At 40.3% G+C, this 24,294-nt stretch overlaps 2 protein-coding genes across 2 annotated transcripts in view; both read left to right on the top strand.

Annotated features, from left to right (window-relative positions):
- The window catches only part of LOC110965900 (pregnancy zone protein-like), a 72,670-nt gene that overhangs the window by 18,459 nt on the left and 29,917 nt on the right, over nucleotides 1-24,294 (top strand). Inside the window, 5 exon segments of the mRNA XM_051957539.1 lie at nucleotides 20,184-20,273; nucleotides 23,284-23,311; nucleotides 23,314-23,432; nucleotides 23,808-23,832; nucleotides 23,835-23,947. Of these exon segments, the coding sequence (XP_051813499.1) occupies nucleotides 20,184-20,273; nucleotides 23,284-23,311; nucleotides 23,314-23,432; nucleotides 23,808-23,832; nucleotides 23,835-23,947 (375 nt within the window).
- LOC110965899 (alpha-2-macroglobulin-like) lies at nucleotides 7,892-18,550 on the top strand. Its single transcript, XM_051957544.1, has 12 exons — nucleotides 7,892-8,053; nucleotides 8,733-8,913; nucleotides 9,140-9,296; nucleotides 10,173-10,225; nucleotides 12,261-12,281; nucleotides 13,379-13,544; nucleotides 13,628-13,712; nucleotides 13,809-13,935; nucleotides 15,874-15,991; nucleotides 16,139-16,248; nucleotides 16,350-16,517; nucleotides 18,413-18,550. Exons 1-12 carry the CDS (start codon nucleotides 7,974-7,976, stop codon nucleotides 18,530-18,532), a joined length of 1,386 nt encoding a protein of 461 aa, XP_051813504.1. The 5' UTR covers nucleotides 7,892-7,973; the 3' UTR covers nucleotides 18,533-18,550.

Here is a 24,294-nt window from a genome sequence, read left to right as displayed (position 1 = left end):
CTAAATGCATTGTTACATACCAGCTTTGCTTGGACAAAAGGAAGAACATAAAGCTCGGTGTTCTTTGTTTGGTGAAGCAATTTATTGGCTAGTGACATAAGTAGCAAGAGAAAATGTAATAATAGTACAAAGAATAGGGCTGGTGGGTGTTACTAAATAAAAGAACCAACTAAAACTGGTTAAGACAAAAGAACAATAGAAAATTAAAGCTGCAAGCAGTGTGTAACGGGTAATCACATCCTTGCTGGTAAGTGCATCCATGTCCACCAGGTGGCGCTGCGACTGAGAGTGTACCTCGGCCTGTGGATGTGATGATGGCCAGACTCTGATCACAAATGCAAAGTTTCAGGCAGATTGGAGCGTTTACAGGCTAGTTATACATCACTTCCTGTTCATCCACCAGGTGGCGCTATCATTCTGACTGTCGATTGAACGATAGATGTGTTGAGGGCCGGACTCTGATCACACACATAAAGTCTGAAGTAGATTGGAGCATGTACAGGGCCAGGTTATACTGCGTTTCCTGTGTCATGTCGAATCGTTGAAATTCTGCCAGATGCCATTTCCATGCCCTCTGACTGTTGGAGAGCATTTTCATAATTTTTGGTCACTCATGGCTGGTGTACATCCTGGCCAAATTTCAGCTCTGTTTGGATTACCCTGTTTGAGTTCAGAGCTTTTTAAAATGTGCAAAATTGGTCCAAAATCATCCAACATATGACAAATAATTCAAAATGGCTGACTTCCTGTTGTGTTTTGGGCATTGTTACCGTAGACTTTTTTGTGCATCTTGGTGTGTTACATATGTGTGTCACACTTCATAGCTCTAAGTGATGCGTGGGTCTGCAGAGTGGCATAGTGGTTAGCACTTACACTTTGCAGCGAGAAGATCCCTGGTTCGCGTCCCGGCCTTCCCGGGATCTTTCTGCATGGAGTTTGCATGTTCTCCCGGTGCATACTTGGGTTTTCTTCAGGTTCTCCGGCTTCCTCCCACAGTCCAAAAACATACCGAGGTTAATTGATGATTCTAAATTGCCCGTAGGTGTGAATGGGATTGTTTGTCTGTAAATGTGTAGCTCTGTGATAGACTGGTGACCTGTCCAGGTGTCCCCTACCTTCACCCTAAGTCAGCTGGGATAGACTCCAGCCCCCCTGCAATCCTAATGAGGATCAAGCGGATTATGGATGGATGGACAGGTGATGCATACTGGCCATAGTTCTTTTTTGAAATTTTCCAGGTGGCGCTATTCAGCAGTTTTGCCACGCACCCATGCAATTCCACCTAAATGATCAAATTTTCGCTGGTCCCGATATGTGTGCACATTTTCACGTGTTTTTTGAGTAGTTTCAGGCTTTCAAATTTGCGATTCAAAAGTTGGTGCAAGAAAGAACTGAAGCTGCAAGCCTCATTGAACAGGTCCTCGTGTCCAGGCAAATCCAGGCATGTCCACCAGGTGGTGCTGCAACTGACAGTGTATTTTAGCCTATGGATGTATTGAGGGTCAGACTCTGATCACACATGTAAAGATTCAGGCATATTGGAGCACGTACAGGCTAGATGTGCAGCACTTCCTCTCCATCCAACAGATGGTGCTATCACTGTGACTGTATATTGGTCTATATCATTCATCAGGGATCAGACTCTGATCACACATGTAAAGTTTGAAGCAGATTGGAGCATGTACAGGGCCAGGTTACACTACATTTCCTGTGTCATGGCGAACTGTCGAAATTCTGCCAGTCACTATTTCCACCCAGTCAGACTTTTGCGAAGAATTTCCATAACTTTTGATAATCTGTGCCTGCTGTACATCTTGGCCCAATTTCAGCTGTCAGGGTTACCATATTTGAGGCCAATCAATCAAGATGACAGACGGGTGGGGACTGAAGCATGCTCCATAGCCAGCCATCAGCCAAAGTCCACACCAGTCATCTCCCCACAGAGAGGCCACAAAGAATCCACCATAAAAACAAAAAGCACAAAGCCACCAGGGGCCACAACAGTCATGTCTTCAGTTAATACCAAGAGATCTAACATGCATGCACTGCATTTTAAAAATCAACCAGTAATTCTTTAAGTTGAGTTCAAGCCAAGGACTACTGTCATTCTTGAGAGTTATTTATTGTTACTTTCTATTTTTTGTTTTGCAGCTTGTGGAGTGAAGTGGGATCAGTCTGAAGTCATCACTGAATCCAGTACAATGTTAAAACCAGCATTTCATTAAAGATCTCATTTCAGTACATTGCATATCTCATTAACATGTACGAACAGTGCAACATGATTGGCTGTTAGTATTCTGTCACAAACCCCACACAGCGTTGTCACTGCTGTTGGTGTTCAACATGAACTTCAAGCAAAATGAACAATAAATAAAATCATCTGAATGTTCTCCTAAACACTGGTCTCTGTTTCTCCACTGTTTTATCTACCAGTACAGCTTTACAATTCTACAGTTCTTTACTTACCTTGTGTATTTTATCCACCAGCCAGAAACAAAATTATGCAACTAAACTTGCACTGTAGAGAGGAAATATCTATTTTTCTTTTCAAATTCTTTACAGTCACTAATTGGGAGGCGAAAGGTGGCCACGATCTAGGTTGCAGCCAGTTTATGGTGTACATGGCACTAATACAGTACAAATTAATACATATGCAGTCCTCCTCCCCTCTATTCTAGTAGACAAAGGTCTGAGTTCTTTATTCCTACTAACTTTAATATGGTATTTCTGATTAGCTTTATAATCTTGAATCACTTTAGTAGTCTTGTTCCAAGATGCACCACAACATTAGGAGATGCAAATATTAGAAATTATTAGGTGTATTGGCTTTTGACATGATAAACACAGGCAAAATGTCTTCAAATAAAAGTGTTAATTTACTTGCAATGAAAGAATAAACAGGAATATTAACTTAAAAGTCAGTGTGTTCTCTAATTTTCCGTTTCTCAGTTTCTCTTACAACACAATGTTCTGTTGCCGAAACACACAACGCAATTATACCACTAAGCCGGCAGAATAGTGTAACAAAATACAATCATTGCAGGATTGATTGGCTGCTTGTGATCGATGGGACCCAACACTAAATTTTCATTCAAACTAAAACAAAGCAAATAAAGTCGGACGATACCTTCTGATATTAGTTCATGGGTCTCCGTCCCTGAGCAGGGATGCAGCACTAGGTCGTAGTGTCAGAATCTGTTGATTATCCAGTGTTGCCAAATGACTTAGTTATGGGAGCTGTTTTATCTCTGTTTTTAGTGAAATGTCATGCAGATCATTTTACCTTTTTACGGGCAGTTTGGAAGACTACAAGTGCCCTTTTTGTTAACTTAGTTTTTCAAATTCCTTTGAAAAACTACTGAAAGAAGCAAACATCTCCTTGTTGGCCATCCGACTGATGGCGCCCTCGCAGTCACAGTGGTAGTTCTGACGCACTTTGGAGTCCATTTTGGCTGGCGTTTCTTGTGCTTTTTCTTTACAAAGCAGTACAAAAATGGAGCTTTACGTCGAATTTTTTGGTAAAAAAAAATAAAAAGCAGCAATGTTAAAAATACATTAAAAGTATACAAACCAATTTCAGAAAAAGATGTGTAAAGACTAACTGCCAGAGGGTGTCCTCCTCCTGAACCCAAACTGGGAGGTGGTTCCACAGGAGAGGAGCTGATAACTGAAGGCTCTGTCTCCCAAAGCCTGCAGTCTGACAGCGAAGAGTTATGCTAGGATAATATGGTACTATCAGATCTTTAAGCTATGATGGAGATAGGTTATTCAGAGCTTTGTATGTCAGAAGAAGGATTTTGAATTCTATTCCAGATTTAACACTAAGCCATTGAAAAGAAACCAGTATATGATAGTTATATGATCTCTCTTGCTAACTCCCATCAGTACTCTGGTTGCAGCATTTTGGATTAGCTGTAGATGTTTCAGAGGGCTATTGGGACAACCTGATAGTCAGGAATTGCCATAGTCAAGCCTGGAAATAAATGCATGGACTAGTTTTTCTGCATTAGTCTGAGACAGGATGTTTCTGGTTTTTGCAATTTTACTCAGGTGGAAATAGGAAGTCCTACCAATTTGTTTTATGTGTGAGTTAAAGAACATGTCCTGGACAAAGATAACTCAGAGGTTCCTCACAGTAGTACTGAAGGCCAATGTAATGCCATCCAGAGTAACTATATGCTTTGAAAGCAAGTTTCTAAGATGTTTGGGGCCAAATACAATGACTTCAGTCTTGTCTGAGTTTAGTAGTAGGAAATAACAGGTCATCCAGGTCTTGCTGTCCTTAAGACAATCTTGCAGTCTGGCTAGCTGATTAGTTTCATCTGCTTCATAGATAAATAGAACTGAGTGTCGTCAGCGTAACAATGGAAATTAATACAGTGCTTCCTCATAATGTTGCCTAAAGGAAGCATGTATATGTGAACAGTATCGGTCCTAAGACAGAACCCTGAGGGACTCCATGATTAACCTTAGTCTGGAACCTGTCTGATAAGTAGGATTTAAACCAGTCCAGTGCTGTCCCTTTAATGTCAACAGAATGTTCTAGTTGCTGTGATAAAAGTTTGTGGTCGATTGTGTCAAACGCTGCACTAAGGTCCAACAAAACAAGTATAGAGATCAGTCCATTGTCTGACGCTATGAGAAGCTCATTAGTAACTTTCACCAGAGCCTTTTCTGTGCTATGATGCATCCTGAAGCCTGACTGAAAATCTTCAAACAAGCTATTCCTTTGTAAATGTTCACATAATTGATTTGCAACTGTTCTCTCCAGAATTTTAAAGAGAAACGGGAGATTGGATATTGGTCTATAGTTAGCTAAAACATCTGGATCTAGAGTGGGCTTTTTAAGTAAAGGTTTGATTACAGTAACCTTAAAAGCCTGTGGTACAGCCTGTTACTAGAGAGAGATTAATCAGATCTAACACTGAAGAATTAATTAAAGGTAAAGCATCGTTGAACAGTCTAGTTGGAATGGAATGTAAAAGACATGTTGATGGTGTAGATGTAGAAACTGCTGAAATTAGTTCAGAGGGATGTATGGGAGTGAAGAAGCCTCAATTTCCATCAGGTCTTACAGTCAATTCTGAAGCATATGCTGTATTCCCCCCCCCCCCCCCCCCCCCCCCACACACACACACACACACACACAGACACACACACACACACAGACAGATCAATCATATCTGCAGGTGTATCAGTATCGTATTGATCCTATAATGAGTTGATGTGTGGACATGAATAGGTGGATGAAGGTTGCTGAACAGTGAACATGTGCTGGCATGTGGATGATGTGTGTAGAAGGCTGACATGATGATGATCCACAATAACAGAAGGACAAAGTCCTGCTGGTTTTGGAGAAAAGCTGATTGATGAGGACAAAGTAATGTTGAGCTGCACATTCAGAACCTGAACACATCTGATGGATTGTCAATGATTTTATTCACATCTTTTATTATTTATTCAGGTTGTGGGACTGCAGGTGATCAGAGATCAGCTGTGATTCTCTGAACTCAGCTCTGAAGTCCAACCCCTCCCATCTGAAACATCTGGACCTGAGTAACAACCAGGTGAAGGATTCAGGAGTGAAACATCTGTGTGGTTTTCTGGAGAATCCAGACTGCAGACTGGAGACTCTGAGGTCAGACATCATGTTTTAGTTTTGTTCTAAGATGAATCTGATGTTTTAGACCTTTGACTGTTTCAGAAAAATGTTGAGTTGCAGATTTTAAACCTCGGTGGAACAAAAAAAAAAATCACTTAACGGAATAATTCACTGCAAAATTCTGACGGACGTGATCTTCGCGTTCTTGTTCTTGGAACTGACATTTTCCCAAAATAAAAAATTATAATATGCAGCAGTTTAGAATGATTTATATTCTTCATTTTACTATTAGTTATTTAATTAATTTTAAATATCAACTAAGAGTATAAAATCTTGATCCTACTTTGTCAGAGTTGAAAGTGTCATTTTCAGATATCTCGTTTTGTCCCAGCAACAGTCCAAAACAACAAATATTTGGTTCACTGTGATGGAAAACTCAGTCTTTATAACGGACAAACTCAATCAGTTCAGTGTTTATGTCGGATAAATGAAACCATCATGAGAATGTTTTTGATCTTATGTCCACTGACTGTTTCTGATTCAACCTCTTTTTTAGTCTGTGACAGAAACACATATTCAGCATCTGCTGGTTCCATCACTTGCATGGGTGTGAGCCAAAATGGCTCCATAGCAACACCTGGAGAATTTGTAACATCAAACACGTTTCACCTACAGTTACTAAATTTGATAGGTATATTCAGCACATCAGGCTGAACAAAAAAGTCAGTGACTAGATTCTTACTGTCATGTTGCTTGGTACTCATCAACTCCTAAAATAACTCACTTCCACTTTGTCACTCAAGTGTGAGCAAAAGAAGTTTTGAAGCTCACTGGCCACGGTTACATGGAGTTTTTCATTCGGAATTAACTCATTCGGAATTAAAGTTTTGTTCTTCGAGTATACATGGAAATATTAATTCCGAATTACGGTTTACATGGACCGCACGTTTTTTCCCCTTCCTTAATTCCGCTGTAACGCTTGGGCAAATTTACTGTATACTCACTCGAAATAGCTCCAGACATGTGTGAACGTCTTAAAGTAAAGTCACAGTCAGTCATGATACAGTCTTCTGTGTAATTGGAGGTGTTCACTGTAAACAAAAGCTTTGGCCCTTCAAGTGTGATAGTTAGGGCCAACTTAAAAACTGTGTTTTTCTCACTTTACTCTGGAGTGCACAGAAAAATTATTAAGCACCTACAGACGTTACTGGAGGACCAAAACCATTCTTCACTGCTGGTGTCCACAGAACAACGTGAATGTTCCTCAACAAGCCCCTACTGACATCACTCGAAGTCAAAAATCCCCACTTGTCTACAGGTGAAATAAAGAGTCTCTGACCAAAACTTTCAAACTCTCGCCATCAAAGTGCTGTTGTGGTGTCAGTTTTTGACCTATGCCTTAAGGTTGTCTTGCTGTGTAATTACTTTTGCACATTCTTGTGTTCAAGCTTTCCCTTCCCCAAAATGTAGAGACATCAAACACAGCTCCTCTTCCAGTAAAAAGCACAAAAATCAAGGTCAAAGGTCAAGATTGAACAAACCACACAGAGTAACACTGATTCTGTTCCTGAAGCTGATGCCAGTGTTTCAGTGGGTAAAAGTATCATCTGTTGTGTTTACTGTCAAGTTTCTACCTGAAAACAGCCATTTCAAACATATCTATCCTTACAATGAAGATCAAGTCACTCTGTATGTGTATGTCTGTATGTGAGAAATGTTGATGTGAATGAAAGTTCAAACAGTAAGCACATTTCTTACTGTGTTGTAATACATGAGTCATGTTTGAGGACGCTATCACGACACAAAAGTTTACTTACTGGGGAACATGTTTTCTTTGGCCCCCGTAAGAAGGTTAAGATGAGTTTGCAGACAAAAGCAAACATCCCACGCTGGGTAAAGGGCATTGTTGCAAAACTGCACTTAGTGTAACAGTAATGCCTCCCACTGAAGTAATGTTAGTTACAGACTACAGTTCTACAATGGGTCACTATGGAAGGAAAAGTGCCAAACTTGAGAGATGTTACAGCTCTGAATGTCGTGTCGTCCACTTTTAGTAAATGCATCTGTGTTACTCTGCAAACTGAATGAAGTTGGGGGAACAAATCCACATCAAATATGACTTGAAAGGATTTGTGTTCAACTTCAGACCTTGACTGACTAAATAGTTTATAATGTGCTTTTATTTGCAGCCAGTTTCATACATCATATCAAACTGTATAAGATCTGTAAATGAAGGACTTGTGAAATTCCTAGAAGTCCAAGGAGGGGGTTGCATGATGAGCAGGGGTGTGTTTGTGTGAGAGAAGCTGGGCTGGGTTTCTGTATCAGCAGCTATTTAACAGATGCTGACTCTGAGGATCATCAGTCAGTCATGGGTCGTCCTGGGATTCAGACGTGGACATGGGCACTGTGTGCCTTCTGGATGTGTGTGAGCCGAGCACTGGCTGGGCCGTAAGTTCATCTTTACTGTCTGAGGAAATAACATCATTTTTATTTTTGTAATTTTTATTTTTATAAAGTTTTTATTGAATGAATTTTTTAACTGAATCACATGAATACTGAGCTGAGGTTTCTTCCACATCAGAGTGAGAGTAACAGCTGTATATGTGTGAATCCATTCCTCAGATTGGAATGATCTTCCTACCTCTGTCCGCTCTATAATGTCCTTCAATTTGTTTAAAAATGCTCCTGTGCAATATTTTCAAAATGTTTGTAATTGTTTTTGAATTTAGTTTTGCTCATTGAATGTGTTTATCTATGTATGTGTGTATGTGTATTTTTTTTTTGTACTAACCTATTTTTTTTAATTCAGTTACTATTATTATTATTATTATTATTATTTTTTTGTTAACTTTGAGGAGAGTTAATAGCCCCGTGGGAGTTTGTGTGAGTGTGTGAATGTTTATACGCATGGTGTGTATGTTGTGTGTGGTAGGTGTCTGCTTGTGTGTTGGATAAATTTAAAACTTTATTTTATTTGTTTTTCACTTGTTACAGTCTGTACTGTGCAATGCATGTACTGTCTCTGTCTTATTATTTTGTTTAATGATTAGGACCCCCTCGAAAACGAGATGATTCATCTCAAGGGGCTATCCTGTGAATAAAGAATAAAGAATCTGTGTGTCTGTAGGCAGTACATGGTGACGTTTCCTGCAGTCCTTGAAGCTGGAGTTCAGACCAAACTGTGTGCAAGTCTCACCCACCCCAGCGAGACTCTGCTCATGACCGTCACTTTGTTGTCTGAACGTGAGAACACAACTCTTTTCCAGCGGACGTCCAGCGCAGACTTTCATGAATGCTCTCAGTTTACGGTCAGCTCCTAACATTGGTTTTGATTTATGTGCTCATTTTCAAAAACAGTCTTTGAAAATGTCTTCATTCAAATACATTTTTTTTTTAAGTTGGAAAATATTTTGGGGATTTTATGACCCGTAATACCAGTATAATGATACTACTTTAATCCAAAGAAAACAGCCGTGGTATTTTACTTCATTATTGGCTTTGTTAAATGTTGTTTAAATGATCTTTCTGTCTCAGACTCCTGCAGTGCTCAATGAGGAGGTGCAGAATGTGGAGGTGAAGGTACAAGGCGACACGTTTAACTCAAGAGAGGTCAAGAAAGTCTTGATCAAAGCCTATAAACCAGTGACATTCGTCCAAACGGATAAACCAATCTACCTCCCAGGACAAACAGGTAACTCTGAGCTGATGATATGTGATGCTGATGGTGCACACCACATACAGACAGATTTTCTCTTCTATAAACAATAAGAAACAGTCACGCAGCAGGAGGATAGAAAATGAATTCCCACAATATTTGATGTGTTGTGCATATGATCAATATATTTTTCAAAAGTCTATTTATAAACAGTAAAATTACTGTATATATAAGTAAATCTGCACACATTCTTTTAAGTATTTTTGGACAAAAGTTTTCCAGCATGCTTTGCTGAAGTTAGTAAAACTGGTAGTTAGAGCCCAAAACAACACATTTGCAAAAGAAGTGCTTTACTTAAAATTGTAAAGTGAAAAAGTCGTTTCTGAAACAACTTAGTTATTTCTGTCCCCTAGGTTTCTGTCACCTTTACCTTCCTGATTTCAACCGTCCACATGCTGGAATGGTTGTCCTAAAGAAATGGAGCTCATTATGTTTAATGGATTATTGTCAGAGCAGTTTGCTAACATGCTGTCTACCAGTGGGTCATTGTAAAGTCATGCTATGAAGCTGCAACCAGATTTTGTTTAAAACTGTAGAGCTTCACTTCACACTGTACTGAAAACTGGAACAATGTAAAAAAAAAAAATATATATATATAAGGCTTAGGGTGTATAAATGTGTATTCAGTAATTCACAGGACATCTAGAATATTACTGGATGCATGTCCATGTCTGTGATGCTGAGGGACAGCTATTGACAACCATAAAACTACCAACTTTAAAGTGGCACAGGAAAGTGAGCTTGAAGAATTTAACACGAATAACAGAAGGAATAGTAAATTATAGTAATTGTGACTTTATGTCATTTAATGGGACATGGAAGTGTGACGTAATGTTTTTGAATTTCTTTCAGTGCATTTCAGAGTGGTCACACTGGACACCAAGCTTAGAAGTGTTGATCAGCGGGTGAGTGACTGAACTCTAGTGTTTCTATTTGAAGAGTTCATTTGCAAAAACAGGTAACTCCGTTTTGATAAATTTTCAGAAAACTTTTTTATTGTTTACTTGAGATAATATCAATCAAACTGAAGTTGAGTGGATTTGACTCAGTAGAAAAATACATGACAAAATAGAGAAAAAATAATTTTTAGTGTTATTCTTATTATTATTATTGTTATCTCAAGTAAACAATAAAAAAATGAGTTTTCTGAAAACGGAGTTCCCTGTTTTTTTTGTGTGGCACTGAGCTGGGAAATGTGCACCACCCAGCAGAGATGAACAGAATTTGTACAATCAAGTAGCTGACATGGGTGTGCACTTTAACCTGAGCTATGTTATGTCCAAAATCAATCAGCTCCTGTCAAAGGATCAATAGTACAGCCAGGACTTCTTCATGTCAGCCTGCCTGTGCTGAGTTCAAACTTTTCTGCTGACCTTGTAATTCTTTCAACCCTTCGCGCTGGTCATTTTGCAACATGTTTTTTTGTTGTTGCAGAAAGTAACTTTTGTAGGGATAAACATAAGGTATAACAGACTTTAGTATAACATTGTTCCCTCAACTTCTCATGTGAATTACAGATTCTTTATTGAATTTTTTTTCATGTCACGTGTTACATACACTCACAAGCCACTTTATTAGGTACACCTGAATCCTTTTGCCCTCAGAACTGCCTTTGTTCTTCATGGCAAACTTTCAACAAGGTGTTGGAACCATTCCTTAGAGATTTTGGTCCATATTGACATGATAGCATCACGCAGTTGCAGCAGATTTTTTTGGCTGCACATCCATGATGCCAATCTCCGGTTCCACCACATCCCAAAGATGGGACTGTAGAGGCCATTGGAGTACCGTGAACTCATTGTCTTGTTCAAGAAACCAGTTTGAGATGATCTGAGCTTTGTGACATGGAGCATTATCCTGCTGGGAGTAGCATCAGAAGATGGTCCACTGTGGTCATAAGAGGACGGACATGGTTAGCAACAATACTCAGGAAGGCCGTGGAGTTTAAACCATGATCAGTTGGTACTAAGGGACCCAAAGTGTGGTAAGAAAATATCCCCCACACCATTACACCAGCCTGAACCGTTGATACAATGCAGGATGGATCCATACTTTCAGGCTGTTTACACCAAGTTCTGACCATAATATCTGAAGTCCACAGCTGAAAAGGAGACTTATCAGATCGCACCATGTTTTTCCTACCTTCTATTTTCTATTTTTATTGAGCCGGTGTGAATTGTAGCCTCAGTTTCCTGTTCTTAGCTGATAGAAGTGACACCTGGTGTGGTCTTCTGCTGCTGTAGCCCATCTTCTCCAGGGTTGGACGTGTTGTGGTTCAGAGATGATATTCTGCATTCCTTGGTTGTAACCAGTGGATATTTGAGTTACTGTTGTCTTTCTATCATCTCCAACCAGTCTGCAATCAATAAAGCATTATTTATCCGCACAACTGCAGCTCACTGGATATTTTCTCTTTTTCAGACCATTCACTGTTAACCCTAGAGATGGTTGTGTGTGAAAACCCAGTAGATCAGCAGTTTCTGAAATACTCATACCAGCCCGTCTGGCACCAATAACCATGTTACATTCCAAATCATTTAAATCTGATTTCTACCCATTCAGAAGCTTGCTTTGAACTTCAGCAAGTCGTCTTGACCACGTGCATTTTAGAGTGGTCACAGAGTGGTCACACTGAACACCAAGTTTAGAAGTGTTGATCACTTCTAAACTTGTCTAAATGCACTGAGTTGCTGCTTGTGAATGACTGATTAGACATTTGTGTTAACAAGCAACTGAACAGGTGTGCCTAATAAAGTGGCCAGTGAGTGTATTTGCTGATGTTAAATCACTGCAAAAACTGAAGTCTTTGTTGATTGCACTGAAACTTAAGCAGAGAAAATTGTCTCGCACAAACTCATAAAGACGCTGAATGATGAGAAAAAGATCAACTCTCCTGTCTTTTGACAAATCTCTGTCTGTCCTTTTTGTTTTTATTTGCAGTACAACATCATTGAGATCGAGGTAAGAAAACCATTTCTGCTCTCATTCTGCATGTTGACCTCATGCATTCTGTGTGATCAACTAAAATAAGTGCTTAGTTCAACAGCTGTGAGATGTGGATGTTGATTCTAATGTCAGTATTTCATAGTTAGCAAGGACTCCTGTCACTGTTGAATATCCATTACATACTGGACTAGATTTTTTACAGTTTGTCTTTCAGCTGTAAAGTGTCCATATTCTGCGTTGGGGTTTTCTCTCTTTCACTGTGTTATGTAGCTGGTTTTCATTCATGTTAAAGTCTGCAAACTCCAGAATAGTCCAGAATACAGACCAGATTAAAAGTTATTCTCTCCTGCAGAAAACACTTTTCTTTAGCTGTCTGAAACACCTTATTTGAATTTCAGTCTTTTCCTGTGTTACTTATTGACATCATCATGTAACACGTTAGCATAACGCCTGCCTAGTGGCTAGTCTGGCCCTCAGAGAACGAACTGCTTCCATGCAGTCCATCATCATTTCTTCATTTCCACTGCTTCTGTTAGAGCTACATCTCTGCCTACACTCAGAAATCTGGAGTTACTAACAAGCATTACCTTATGTCAGTTGAGCCAGCTGACCAATCAGAGGAGACGAGGTTTATCATGAGGGAGGCTTTACAGAGACGGGAGCTAAAAGGAAGTGTTTCAGACAGAGGCTGAGAAGACGAGCTGCAGCATGTCCAGTATGAGTAAAGTGGTGTGTGTGTTTGAACATTATAACATGTAAACATACACTAGTAGACCCTCAAATACAATTTTGAAACTACAAATGAGCATCATATGGGTTCTCTATTAGGACAAATACAAATCATCACAAAGTCTAGTAGCAGCAGCAAACATGATTGACAATAAATGTGTGGAATAACAACAGTGAGTTAATTCAACCTGTGTGTTACAATTCATTCTTGACTTTGGAAAAGCTTCCTGACTTAAAAGTCATGTTTTAGTTTAGTTGAAATTCATCTGCACTTCTTTACAAAGATAAAATCGACACCAACAGCTTTGTATTTTCATCTGTATTCACAACTTCCCTGTTTGTGTCATAAATGCCTGTTGCTTCTCATTGATTTCACTGAACAGGATCCTCATAAGAACAGGATTGGACAGTGGCTGAATGAAGCATCTGATGGTAAAATACTGCAGCTTTCTTACTCCTTGAACTCTGAGGCCCGTGAGGGATCCTACCAAGTCATCGTGTTCATTGGTGAAGAGATAATACGTCACACCTTCAAAGTGGAGAAGTATGGTACGTTTGGGATATGGTTTATACGTGCCAGTTGTGTCCACTTATAATGAAGTACAAATGCTAACATGAATGTTTGTCCCCAGTTTTGCCTAAATTTGACATAACACTAAATTTAAGTGAGGAAATAAGTGTTGGGGATCAAGAAATCAATGCTACAGCATGTGCAAAGTAAGTAAAAGGCTTTTTATGACAAATAAAATCTAAAGTAGGCCCAGTTTGAGACGTGAATAAATGGTTAATCATTTCTTTTTTTATAAAAATTAGGTACACGTTTGGACAGCCTGTGCGAGGGTCTGTTTCAGTAAAGATGTGCCGACCTTTTCACCATTTCTATGTTCATGAACTCGGGGCTGCAAAATTAACTCCCCCCTGCCACACAGAGACAAAGCAGGTACAGTTTCTATTATTACAGTTTCCTCTTTCTGCTAAAGCAACATGCACGTAAAGCAGAGGCGATGTCAATCCATCATTCTGTACAACACTCATCATTTAACATAACCTGTAATACGTATACTCTACAACCAACAAATTAGTGTCCAAGTAAGTCTTTGTTCCACCGACGTAAATGACTTCTAACTTCATGGGCTGAATCTGCTACAGTTTCACAATATTTACAGTGTTTAAAATGTATATTTACAAAATCTACAGCAATAACTACAGGACTACAAATCCCAAAACAGGAACTACAAATGGAAGTGACAATTGTAACAACAAAACTGACCACTGAATGAAACCCTCTAACTGGATGGCGGTGGAATACAAGGTGTTACGAAAATGGCGACCTGCCAACATACACAAATACATATAGATCATGAACAGAACCCACTACAAGGGCAGTAAAGGATTTATACAGTTCAACAGAGGCAAGAGAGCTAACCAGCGGAAGGTCATACCGAGGCAGGAGAGCTACTATACAAAGGGTACAGGTAAATAATTCTACAGCGGAACTCACGCTACGTATACAGGAATCCGAGGTGCCCCGCTAAACAAGGCGACACTTACTCTAGTCCTCCTCTTGCAAGGAGAGACTAACAAATATGCTAACCAGAAATGCTAATAAACAGGAGCCAATAAAGCACAATGATCTACAAGATACCCAGAAGTAAATACAATAATCCAAATAAATAAATAAATGCTACAGCTACCAGCCTGGCTCAGGATTGGGGACTTAGCTGACGGGGAATTGAGTGTTGAGCTAGGGAAGATGCCGGCAGGTGCAGAGAAGGATGGTGGGTTGGCGTGGGTAGGAACAGGAGATGGCGTGAGGTGCACATGGCGGCCAGAACCAGGTGTAGCATGGATGGTCTGGAAGAGGGAAGGCTCCAGAGTGGCAACAGATGGCTGAGGCTTGAGGCGGGTTGACAGAGTGGTTTTGAGTAGGTGAAAGCCCAGGACAGAAAAAGGAGCACAAAACGAGCGTTAACTGAAGGACTAGGCACAGGAAGCTGAACGGAACAGAGAGCAGACTAATGATTGCTTGTTTACATTCTGATGTCAATTCATGATTGAGGTCTGCTTTTATGGTCCAGAGAGTGGTTGAACCATTCCCATCTGTTCGCTCCAATCAGTTGATTACAGATGTAGCGCACCTGTCGCCTCCTCCTCCAGCTACACCTGCCAATTAAACACACAGTGAAGAAGGGGGAGAGCACTGCCACTTTCTGGGACAGAATCTTCATCCAGAAACTCAGTCAGCACACTTGAGGAGATGACAAAAAATGATATCACACAGACACTAACAGACCTGAGTAGACCCTCATGCATTTTCATAGGAAAGACTTACCCAGAAGTACATGAAGCAATCTGTTGAATTCTCCCACAGAGCTCTATGTTCCTCATAGTGACATGCATGATGACCCACAATCCCCCATTTAGCCGTCTAGCAAATGTCAGAGACTTGAATGTCGTGGGTTCAAATCTCAGTCTGGGATCTTTCTCTGTGGAGTTTCCATGTTCTCCCTGTGAATGTGTGGGTTTTTACCGAGTGTTCTGACTTCCTCCCACAGTCCAAAGGCATGCTGAGGTTAATTAGTGATTCTAAATTGTCCGTAGGTGTGAATGTGTTTGTTTGTCTCTGTGTGTAGCTCTGTGATAGACTGGTGACCTGTCCAGGGTGAACTCTGCCTTCACCCTAAGTCAGCTGGGATAGACTCCAGCCCCCTGCTGCCCTACAGAGGTTATAACGGTGTATAGATCATGGTTGGATGGATGGATTATATTCCATGACCTCCATCTCACTCCATCTGATAGCTGAAAGTTTGCAGCTCTGATCTCTGACATAAATCCTGTATATTATTTTGTATCTTTGTGTTTTTTTCCTAATATGTAGGCAGACAACAGCGGCTGTGCCACTTTTTCCTTCAACATGTCAACTTTCACTAAAATTGCCGGAAAGGCATTAGAAGATGTGCTTGATGTCACTGCTGAAGTGGAAGAGGAGGGGACAGGCAAGTATTATTATTATTGTAATAGATTATTTTATTTAATCGATCACATTTCTAATCTGAAAGGAGAGTTACTGTTTCAAGACAATATTATGTAATTCAACAATCAGGCATTCACAGTGTTGTAACATGGAGGCTTTTCATTTTCAGGTATTTCACACCTCCAAAAGGGCAGAATAAGGATTTCGTATGTTATTGGAAGGCTGTCTTTCTTTGACACACCCAAGATTTTTGAGCCAGGATCAGTTGTGGAAGGAAAAGTAAGTGAAAGATGTTGTCTTGTGTTTTTCTGCATCATGTACTGCACAAAGCAGCCTAAACCATGTGCATTCTCAGTGATACAACTTTGTGCTTTCAACAGGTTAAAGCAGTTTACTTCAATTATACACCCATTCCTGACATGCCGGTGTACCTGTTTGAGGGTGAATCGTGGTCGTCACGGCAACTGCACAATCTCACCACTGACAGCAGTGGTGTTGCCAACTTCTCATTAAGCACAGAGAACTTAAATGGGGATATTCGCCTCCTTGTGAGTAAAAGTGGTACTGCACCCTAAAAAATGATGTTTCAGCAAAGAGAAATAAATGCAACAGTTATCATTTTATTTAAGACAAGTTTTAATAAAATTCTGTTCAACCAACAGACTACATTGAGTTTAGGGGTTAGCGTTTCTTCTGCAATCAAAAGTATTTTTAATTTAATGAATGTCAGCGTTATCAAAGGTTTTTAAGTTGACACATGAACAAAGTAGCTTCAAATAAGTTTCCATGTTATTTCAAAGAATTGTTAGTGTTTTTAGTGTATTGATTACCATAATAATGATCACACATTGATCAACATTTAAATAACTGAGTGGCTCCAAATAGACTTTGTTCAGTAGTGTTTTGATTTTCAATACTTTTTTTTTTTTTTTTACATTTTATCACTTTTATGAAATGAATGAATTCATCAACAAGATTTTTTCCTCTCTACTACTTGCTGTTTTTTCCCTCATATCACGTTTTAAACAAGAAAAGCACTCAGACAGTGCAGTTCTCCACCAAAGATGCTCAGCTGACGTATCATTTCCGATGGGTGAAATCTTTATTAAAAAATGACCTTGCGCTGAGCACAGGCATGTGTTATGCATGTGTATGTTATGTACGGACAACAAATTGCGTGTAAATTACTCTTATAAAGGTCTGCTGAGCAGTTCATCACTTTTGGCAAGCCTTTCTTTTGCTAGCGTTAAAATAACAGTTCGATCCATGCTTTTATTTTGAATGCGTATTTTTAATGTCACAGGCTTTTATTTTGTCACCATTCCAGTGGCATAGGAAGTGTTTATTTATGAAGCGGTTTCTTGACATGTCGAAGACGCTGCAGAAAAGTCTAAAAATTTGCGTAAAGATGAAAGATGAAACGGTTCCACGCTGTTGCTGTCTAGCAAAGGATGTGTCTAAACTTAGAAGCAGCTGGAATGGAGACAAGAAAGGAGTGAAGGACAGAAAGGTGAATTTGTGTTTAAAATAAGGCCGATGGCTGAACATAAATAAAGGCTTTGTGAAACATCCGGAGCTTCACCATTGTCTGGCTGGGGTTTGCATGACCGAAATATGTAGCGGGCGGCAGGAATTGAAGGGACTCAGAAACACCCCACAGTTTCATCATTTGTTCCTTGTTTGATTCCGAACTCAGAAATCATGGTCATTGCATTGTAGGATTGCAATCATGTATCGTCAGCAGGTAACTGACACAGTGTTCACGTCATGGTTACAATGACGCAGTGCCGGCAGCTATGGCCTATCAGGCAATGGGAAATCCTTAACAAAGCCTTGGATCAAGACTATAAGCAGCATCACTGTGAAAATCTAATCTCTTGGTCCTTGTGCCATTTTTGACGTTCCCTGAAAATTTCATCCAAATCCGTTAGTCTGTTTTGAGTAATGTTTCACACGGACAGACAGACAGACGGATTCACAGACAACGTACGCCGGTCGCCACATGACTTCACTGTTCCTTGGCTGAGTAAATATTCCCAAATGCTTTGATTTGGTTTAATTTATTTGTAAAAGACAAATGCTGATCTTGAGTTATCAATTTATCAAGCCAATTTCATTAATGCTATCTCACCCCAATTTATCACAACAATGTTTGAAATTTGAAAGGTTTTTCTAATCAGCAAAATACTATTTTTATTTTGCAAGGATGCATTTAATTAAGTGGTCAGAATACGTCCCTTCAAACTTGTTTTTTTTTTAGTCTGAAAGCTGCCATGAAAGCAACAACACAGACTAAAAACTAACTGTAAAATGATCTCTTAGGAGACTGCAACTGTTCAAGATGCTACCATTGTAACTAGTGACCATATTTAAACTGTTTGTTTTCTTTATCTCCCTTTTCCTCCACAAACAACCACTAACAATATTTCTTTCTTCAATGTAGATAAGCAGCTCACCAACAATGGAGTACTACCCATATAAAACTCCTTTCTATGAGTTTGGATCTCACACACTGTCTATATACCAACCTCCATCTTTGACACTAAAACCGTCAGCTACCTGAAGGTGAACGAACGATAAACACTTGCCTGTGATGCAGAGGCGGACATCACCATCCAGTATGTTGTAGTGGGAGAACGCCAGGACACTGTGGATATCATGTATCTGGTGAGTTGGTTGTCAATTTGTCACTGGTTCTCTCTCAGAGACAATGAAACAATTTAAAGATGTTTTAAACAAATGCTTTAATTTCATTTATTGACACATAACTTTAAGGAAGACTTCCATTGAACTGACCTTTCATATGATCAGTGGGGACTATTTTAGTGTGGAACAGGTTTATTCTATCCTTTACCAAGGACCTGCCAGCATGAAGCCTACTGGTCTCATGCAATATTATAAATTAGTGATTTTTCAAGCTGTTTGATTCTGTTTTCAACATTGAGGTTTATTTGTTTCTAATCAGTGGTGGAGGAAGTATTCACACCTTACATAAGTAAAAGTACTTCATTGTGAAAGTACTCTGTTACATGAACAATCCTGCAAGGAAAATTTAAAGTAAAAGTACAAAATGTCAAAGTACTCAGTGCAGACAAATGACCCACGTGACTGCTACACTACTACATATTACATAATTAGATTAATATTGGCAGATGTATAGAAGCAGGAGTTCCTATTGTATCCGGTTTGATTGTGGAACTATTTTTGAATCATTTTACACAAAACCAATGGTTATTTAAAATGTTATTTTCTATTTATTGTTTGTGTTAAAGAAAATCAGAAAATGGTGACAAATGCAGACTCAAATGCTTAAATGATCAATTCATGTTAATTGATAAACTGATGAATGTATTAGTTTTGAGTTCTTTTGTTCAGGACATCAGGTGAATACAGTTAACATCTATTTGTCACCTGATGTCTGAACAAAAGAACTCAAAACTAATATATTAACAAGAAGACATGATGAAAAGTTTTTGAGATAAAATGATGAATGGTTTCAGTTTGAACTTGTATAAACTGTCAGGTTGTTCTCAGCAGATCCATTTGTTATTTAAAAGTCTGATCCGCTCAGTCACTCTGTCTGTTAGCATTAGCATTACTGCAGCTACATGCTCTCATCCACTGAAGTGCAACACCTGATGTCACAAAATGATTCATTTATTGTTCACTGAAGTCCCTTTTTAGTGCCTGGTCTTAGCAGCATGAAAGATATCCGGCTGAAGATATCGTTAATGTTTCATCCTCATCAGTTTTACTTCATAGACTGAAACACATGACCACAAACTGGCTGTTGACAAACTCCGGACTGTTTCATGTGCACAATCCTCAGATTTAATCATTTAATCATAGAGCTGGTTAAAGAAATATACGTTTAGAGAAACCAAACCTCAGACAGACCAAGTTAATACCTGCTCAATGGACAGAAATGAAGATGTTACCAGTCCATTCCTCATTCTATGTGTCATTTTCTCTCAGGTCTTGTCCAGAGGAGCCATCGTCAGTCAAGGACACAAACAGGTTCAATTGGAAAAATAAACAAGGTGTGTAAAGATTGGCTTGAAATTCCAAATCTTTGACCTGTTAAACTGATTTATGGAAGCAATTATGGAAGATGACTGTTCAAAGTAAAGTGATGTGTAATATTTGGCTTTCTGTTCCAGTGAATGAGGTGAGGTGTCCTTTAAGTTGCTGGTGTCTCCAGAGATGGCTCAGAGGTCTGGATTGTGGCTTTTGTTGTCCTCCCCAGTGAGAATGTGATCGCCAACAGTGCAGTCTTCTCCACTGAGAAATGCTTCAGTCACAAGGTCAGTGTGGCACCGACAGCACTGATGAGATTTAGGTATAAACATGATACTTCTCTTTAAGAGCGTTCACAGGATGTGCATGTTCAGCGAAACCCAGCGACTTGGCAGTGAATGCCTGCTGGATTTGGATACTCTCTTAGGCTGCGAGGCAGTGGAGATGCTGAAGGATATAGTCTCACCTCGAAGAACCTGGAAATCCTGACGTACAGTACGACGAGGCATGTTTCTTCCCTTAAGCTGTGGTTGCTTCCATGGTGGAAGGACTGACTGCTGGTTGTTCAGTGTTCAGCAGGATGGCAATCGTCTTGCTGTTAGACTTTTTTCTGTCCCTCTCCTTTGAAGCATCTTTCTCTTAGAACTGAACCTTGGTGGTATCAATCTGCACCTTGCAGCTCATGCTCGAGCCAGTCGAGAAATCATTGAGAGTGGGGATGGCGATGTGTAGAGGATGAATGTATTGCCGAAAACTGGACCTCATATCATGCGGCAATTTCCCTAGGAAGCACCCACATTCTAATTCAACATATCCTTTCCTCCTCAGTTGTGCCAACACACTCACCAGTGAGCGCACTTTCAAAGCAACCACCCTGAATGCTTTGGTGTCCCCTGACGTAACAGTGGGACATCCATGAGTTCAGCAACATGTTGTAGGGGCAAGTGGTGAGGCTGACCATATGGTGGTGCAGGGCGGCCATTGTATTAGTGTCAGGATGCCTGGAGTTACAGTAGAAATCTTCTATTAGCAAGGCTTCCTCAAGCTTCAAGTGATCGACCAGTATTTGGAACTTGAAGTGTTCTGTTGCATCATCTGGAAGAGTGTTATCCAGTGCAGTCCTCAACACTGCAAACTCACGTGGATTTGGGTGCACCAGATCTGGGATAGTAGGGCCTCTGTAATACTGTTTCCAACGACCAGCAGGACTTGGAGAGCGGTACCTGGCATACCGGTGGTGAGCAGAGTGATCCTGGCTTAGTGGAGGGCAACACCTGGCTGCATGGTGTCCTCTCTGTGGAGATATGAGCTGTCATGTGAACTGCTACACTGTTGCTGTTGCAAACGTTGGGAACCAGGTAAACTTGCGCCTCTCTCAGGTTTGCACTCTTCTCCTCCCAGCGCGTGGAGTCTCTTGGGGGACGGGGAAACTGGCGCTCTGAGCAGGGAGAGTCCTCATATTCTCCCTACATAGCACCAGGTTTGGCTTGTCCTGAGGTGTTAGGGGGCAGCAGTAGTAGCACAACGGTGAAGTTCTGGACTACTGATCAGGAGGTCAGAGGGTCAAACCCTTCCGGCTCCAGGGGCACTGTACTATGGCTGACCCCGATTGGGATGAGCAAAAAAACAACACTTCACAGTGCTGTAAATGTATTTGTGTTAAATACAGGCTTAAATTGTATTTAAGTTCAATTTAGGCCTTTATTTCAGCAGGAAACTTAAGCTTATTTCAGCTTAAGTGCAGCAGAAATTCAGCAAATTTCTGGGTCAAATCTCTGGGTTGTCTGCTTTCACTGCTGCATCTTTTATGTGCAGTTGCTGAGCTTGCGGTTGATGAGAACCTTCCAGCTGCTGAAAATGCTGCTCAAGTGTCTGAGTTGTGCACGCAGCTGCTCTGTCTTCTTAGCTGTATGCTGTTGAAATTTCTCCAATTTGTACTCACTATCCCTTAACTGCTGCCGCAGTTCTGCACTATGTAACTTCAGTTCGTCCATGGACTCGAAAAGAGCGATCTGGGTATTTCTTCCTGCAGTCGTTCCATCCTATCGTCCCATCGGTCTCTGAGGTCCCATCCAGACATCCAATAACTCAGCTGGGAGGGTAGGGGATACTGACTGTGAGGATCTCTGAGTCCTGTCAAGCTCGACTTCGATACTCCTCTGGAAGTGTCTGTTAATGTGGGCATTGCTGATCTTCTTGGCCATTCATAACCGAGGCCATAGTCTCTTAAAAGGACAGGGAGGGTAGAAAGGCCTCCTGACATGCCCAGTAACTCTCTTCCTCGAATTACATAATTAATTGCAGTGAGTCAGCAATCCAACTCGAAGGACCAATTTGTTATAGTGATTTCAGGATCTTATCACTATCCAATGTTGAGGTGGTTATATGTCTGTCCCACTGCAAGTGTCGTACAGAAACACAAGGAGATCCACTGTAGTTGACAGCTTTATTGAGCGCTGCTTCAGAAGTAACACTTTCAGTCGAAGTTGTAAAATGTGGTTCTACAAAGAGACACACACCAAATTCTAAACACTGAGATGATCTCCCTTTATATGTATATAGTAACAACAATGAAATAACAACTGCATCCAGGTAATCGGTAACTTCAATAACATGGACCATGAACCTTCTTCCTGCTTTAACTGTGGACACTTAACCATAATGCAATCAATACTGTCGTCTGCTGGTCTAAGACAACACAATATGTTGCTCTTCTGCTGAAACTGCTCTGTAGCCTAGCCCATCAATCTAAATAAATGCACAAGCTAACAGTTACAGCCGTACAATTAGTTACAAAGAGGACTACACACAATTACTTAACAGTTGTGTGTAGTGATGAGCTACAACCTAACAGCAAGATAAACCAGGCAAAGACAAGATCTGCAATGTACTTAAGCATTTTAACTCCAACACAAGAATACAACTCTACACAAACACTCATTGTTGACAACTCACAGGTTGCAACATTGTTGACAACCGGGGCGGCATGGCTCAGTGGGTAAGGCGGCCGTCTTGTAACTGGAAGGTTGCCGGTTTGATCCTCGGCCTATTGAGCTCATGTCGAGGTGTCCCTGAGCAAGACACCGAACCCCTAATTGCTCCTGGTGGGTTGGGGTTAGCACCTTGCATGGCAGTTTCTGCCATCAGTGTGTGAATGGGTCAGTGAGATGTATCATGTTAAGCGCTATATAAATACAACCATTTAGCATTTAAAGAACACACACAACTCCAACCATGCATATTCTGTGCAGCTCTGTATTTCCCACAGTGATGTATGTCCGACCTCCTCTCCACCAGGTGTCGCTGGAGTTTTCACCGTCCTCAGCTGTCCAGGAGAGGACACCAACATGCAGTTGACGGCAAACCCAAACTCTCTGTGTGGTGTGAGCGCCATCGACCAGAGTGTCCTCATCAAAGAGCCAGGGGAGACTCTGAATGCAGAAAAGGTAGCTGCTGGTGTTCACCACAGATAAGATAATGAGCCCCTTTCAGACATGCACTCCTTCCTGATGACATCATCTGAACATGTTAGCCTCATGCCTGAATAAGCACTTGGCTCACTTTTCCTTCAAGGTGGCAATTCATTAATTTACTCATCATTCTAAATAAACTTTGACATGGAGACAGGATGGATCAGAGTCTAACAATAAATCACACTGTGTTCTTTCTTCACCTCAAGGAGGTGAGCTGGCACAAAGACACAGTTTATCAGCTGCAGTTCAATTGTTATTGTTTTATTAGAGTATTTTATGTATCGTACATCACTTGATGTTTGTCCAAACAAATGTCAGTTTATAGCTGTGAAATATTTTCTTTTTCAGATATTTCGCTTGTTGTCTGTCAGGAAGGCACCTTTATCCCATATCAGGTTCAAGACCACAGATGCCTGCATGTGAGACCAAAAAGATACATTTTGCCTTATCCTGGTCAGGACATAAACGATGCTTCCAGCAGTTTCAAGGTAATATACAGTGTGTGTGTGTGTGTGTGTTGTGTGTGTGTGTGTGTGGTTGTGTGTGTGTGTGTGTGTGATATGCAGTACTTAACAAATGTATTTAGAGAGACCTTCATTAGACCACCAACCAGTCTAAGGTGTTTCCCACCCTGCCTTAAATTACACCAAATATTTATTTAATTCTTATGTTGTCTGTAAAGGTCAATCAGTATGTCAAGCTCTTTAATCAATGATATATTCAACGCTAAATATAATTTTTGTTATCCATGATTCTCAAATTTACTGTTACAACAAGCAGAAACATAGTATAGCACATTATTATTTTTTGACAGAGATGCCAAATACGGTTATTT

The sequence above is a fragment of the Acanthochromis polyacanthus genome, chromosome 13, assembly GCF_021347895.1.
Source record: "Acanthochromis polyacanthus isolate Apoly-LR-REF ecotype Palm Island chromosome 13, KAUST_Apoly_ChrSc, whole genome shotgun sequence".
Lineage (NCBI taxonomy): Eukaryota > Metazoa > Chordata > Actinopteri > Pomacentridae > Acanthochromis > Acanthochromis polyacanthus.
The sequence above is the reverse complement of the archived record's forward strand: the minus strand, read 5'-3'. Positions and strand labels throughout refer to the sequence as shown.

What these genes read in the sequence shown, in the direction of transcription:
- LOC110965899 (XM_051957544.1), top strand. Translation starts at nt 7,974, where the DNA reads ATGGGTCGTCCTGGGATTCAGACGTGGACATGGGCACTGTGTGCCTTC. An exon ending in AATGCTACAGCATGTGCAAA is followed by an intron (nt 13,713 to 13,808) that starts GTAAGTAAAAGG and finishes TATAAAAATTAG; the next exon opens with GTACACGTTTGGACAGCCTG. An exon ending in AGTGGAAGAGGAGGGGACAG is followed by an intron (nt 15,992 to 16,138) that starts GCAAGTATTATT and finishes TTTCATTTTCAG; the next exon opens with GTATTTCACACCTCCAAAAG.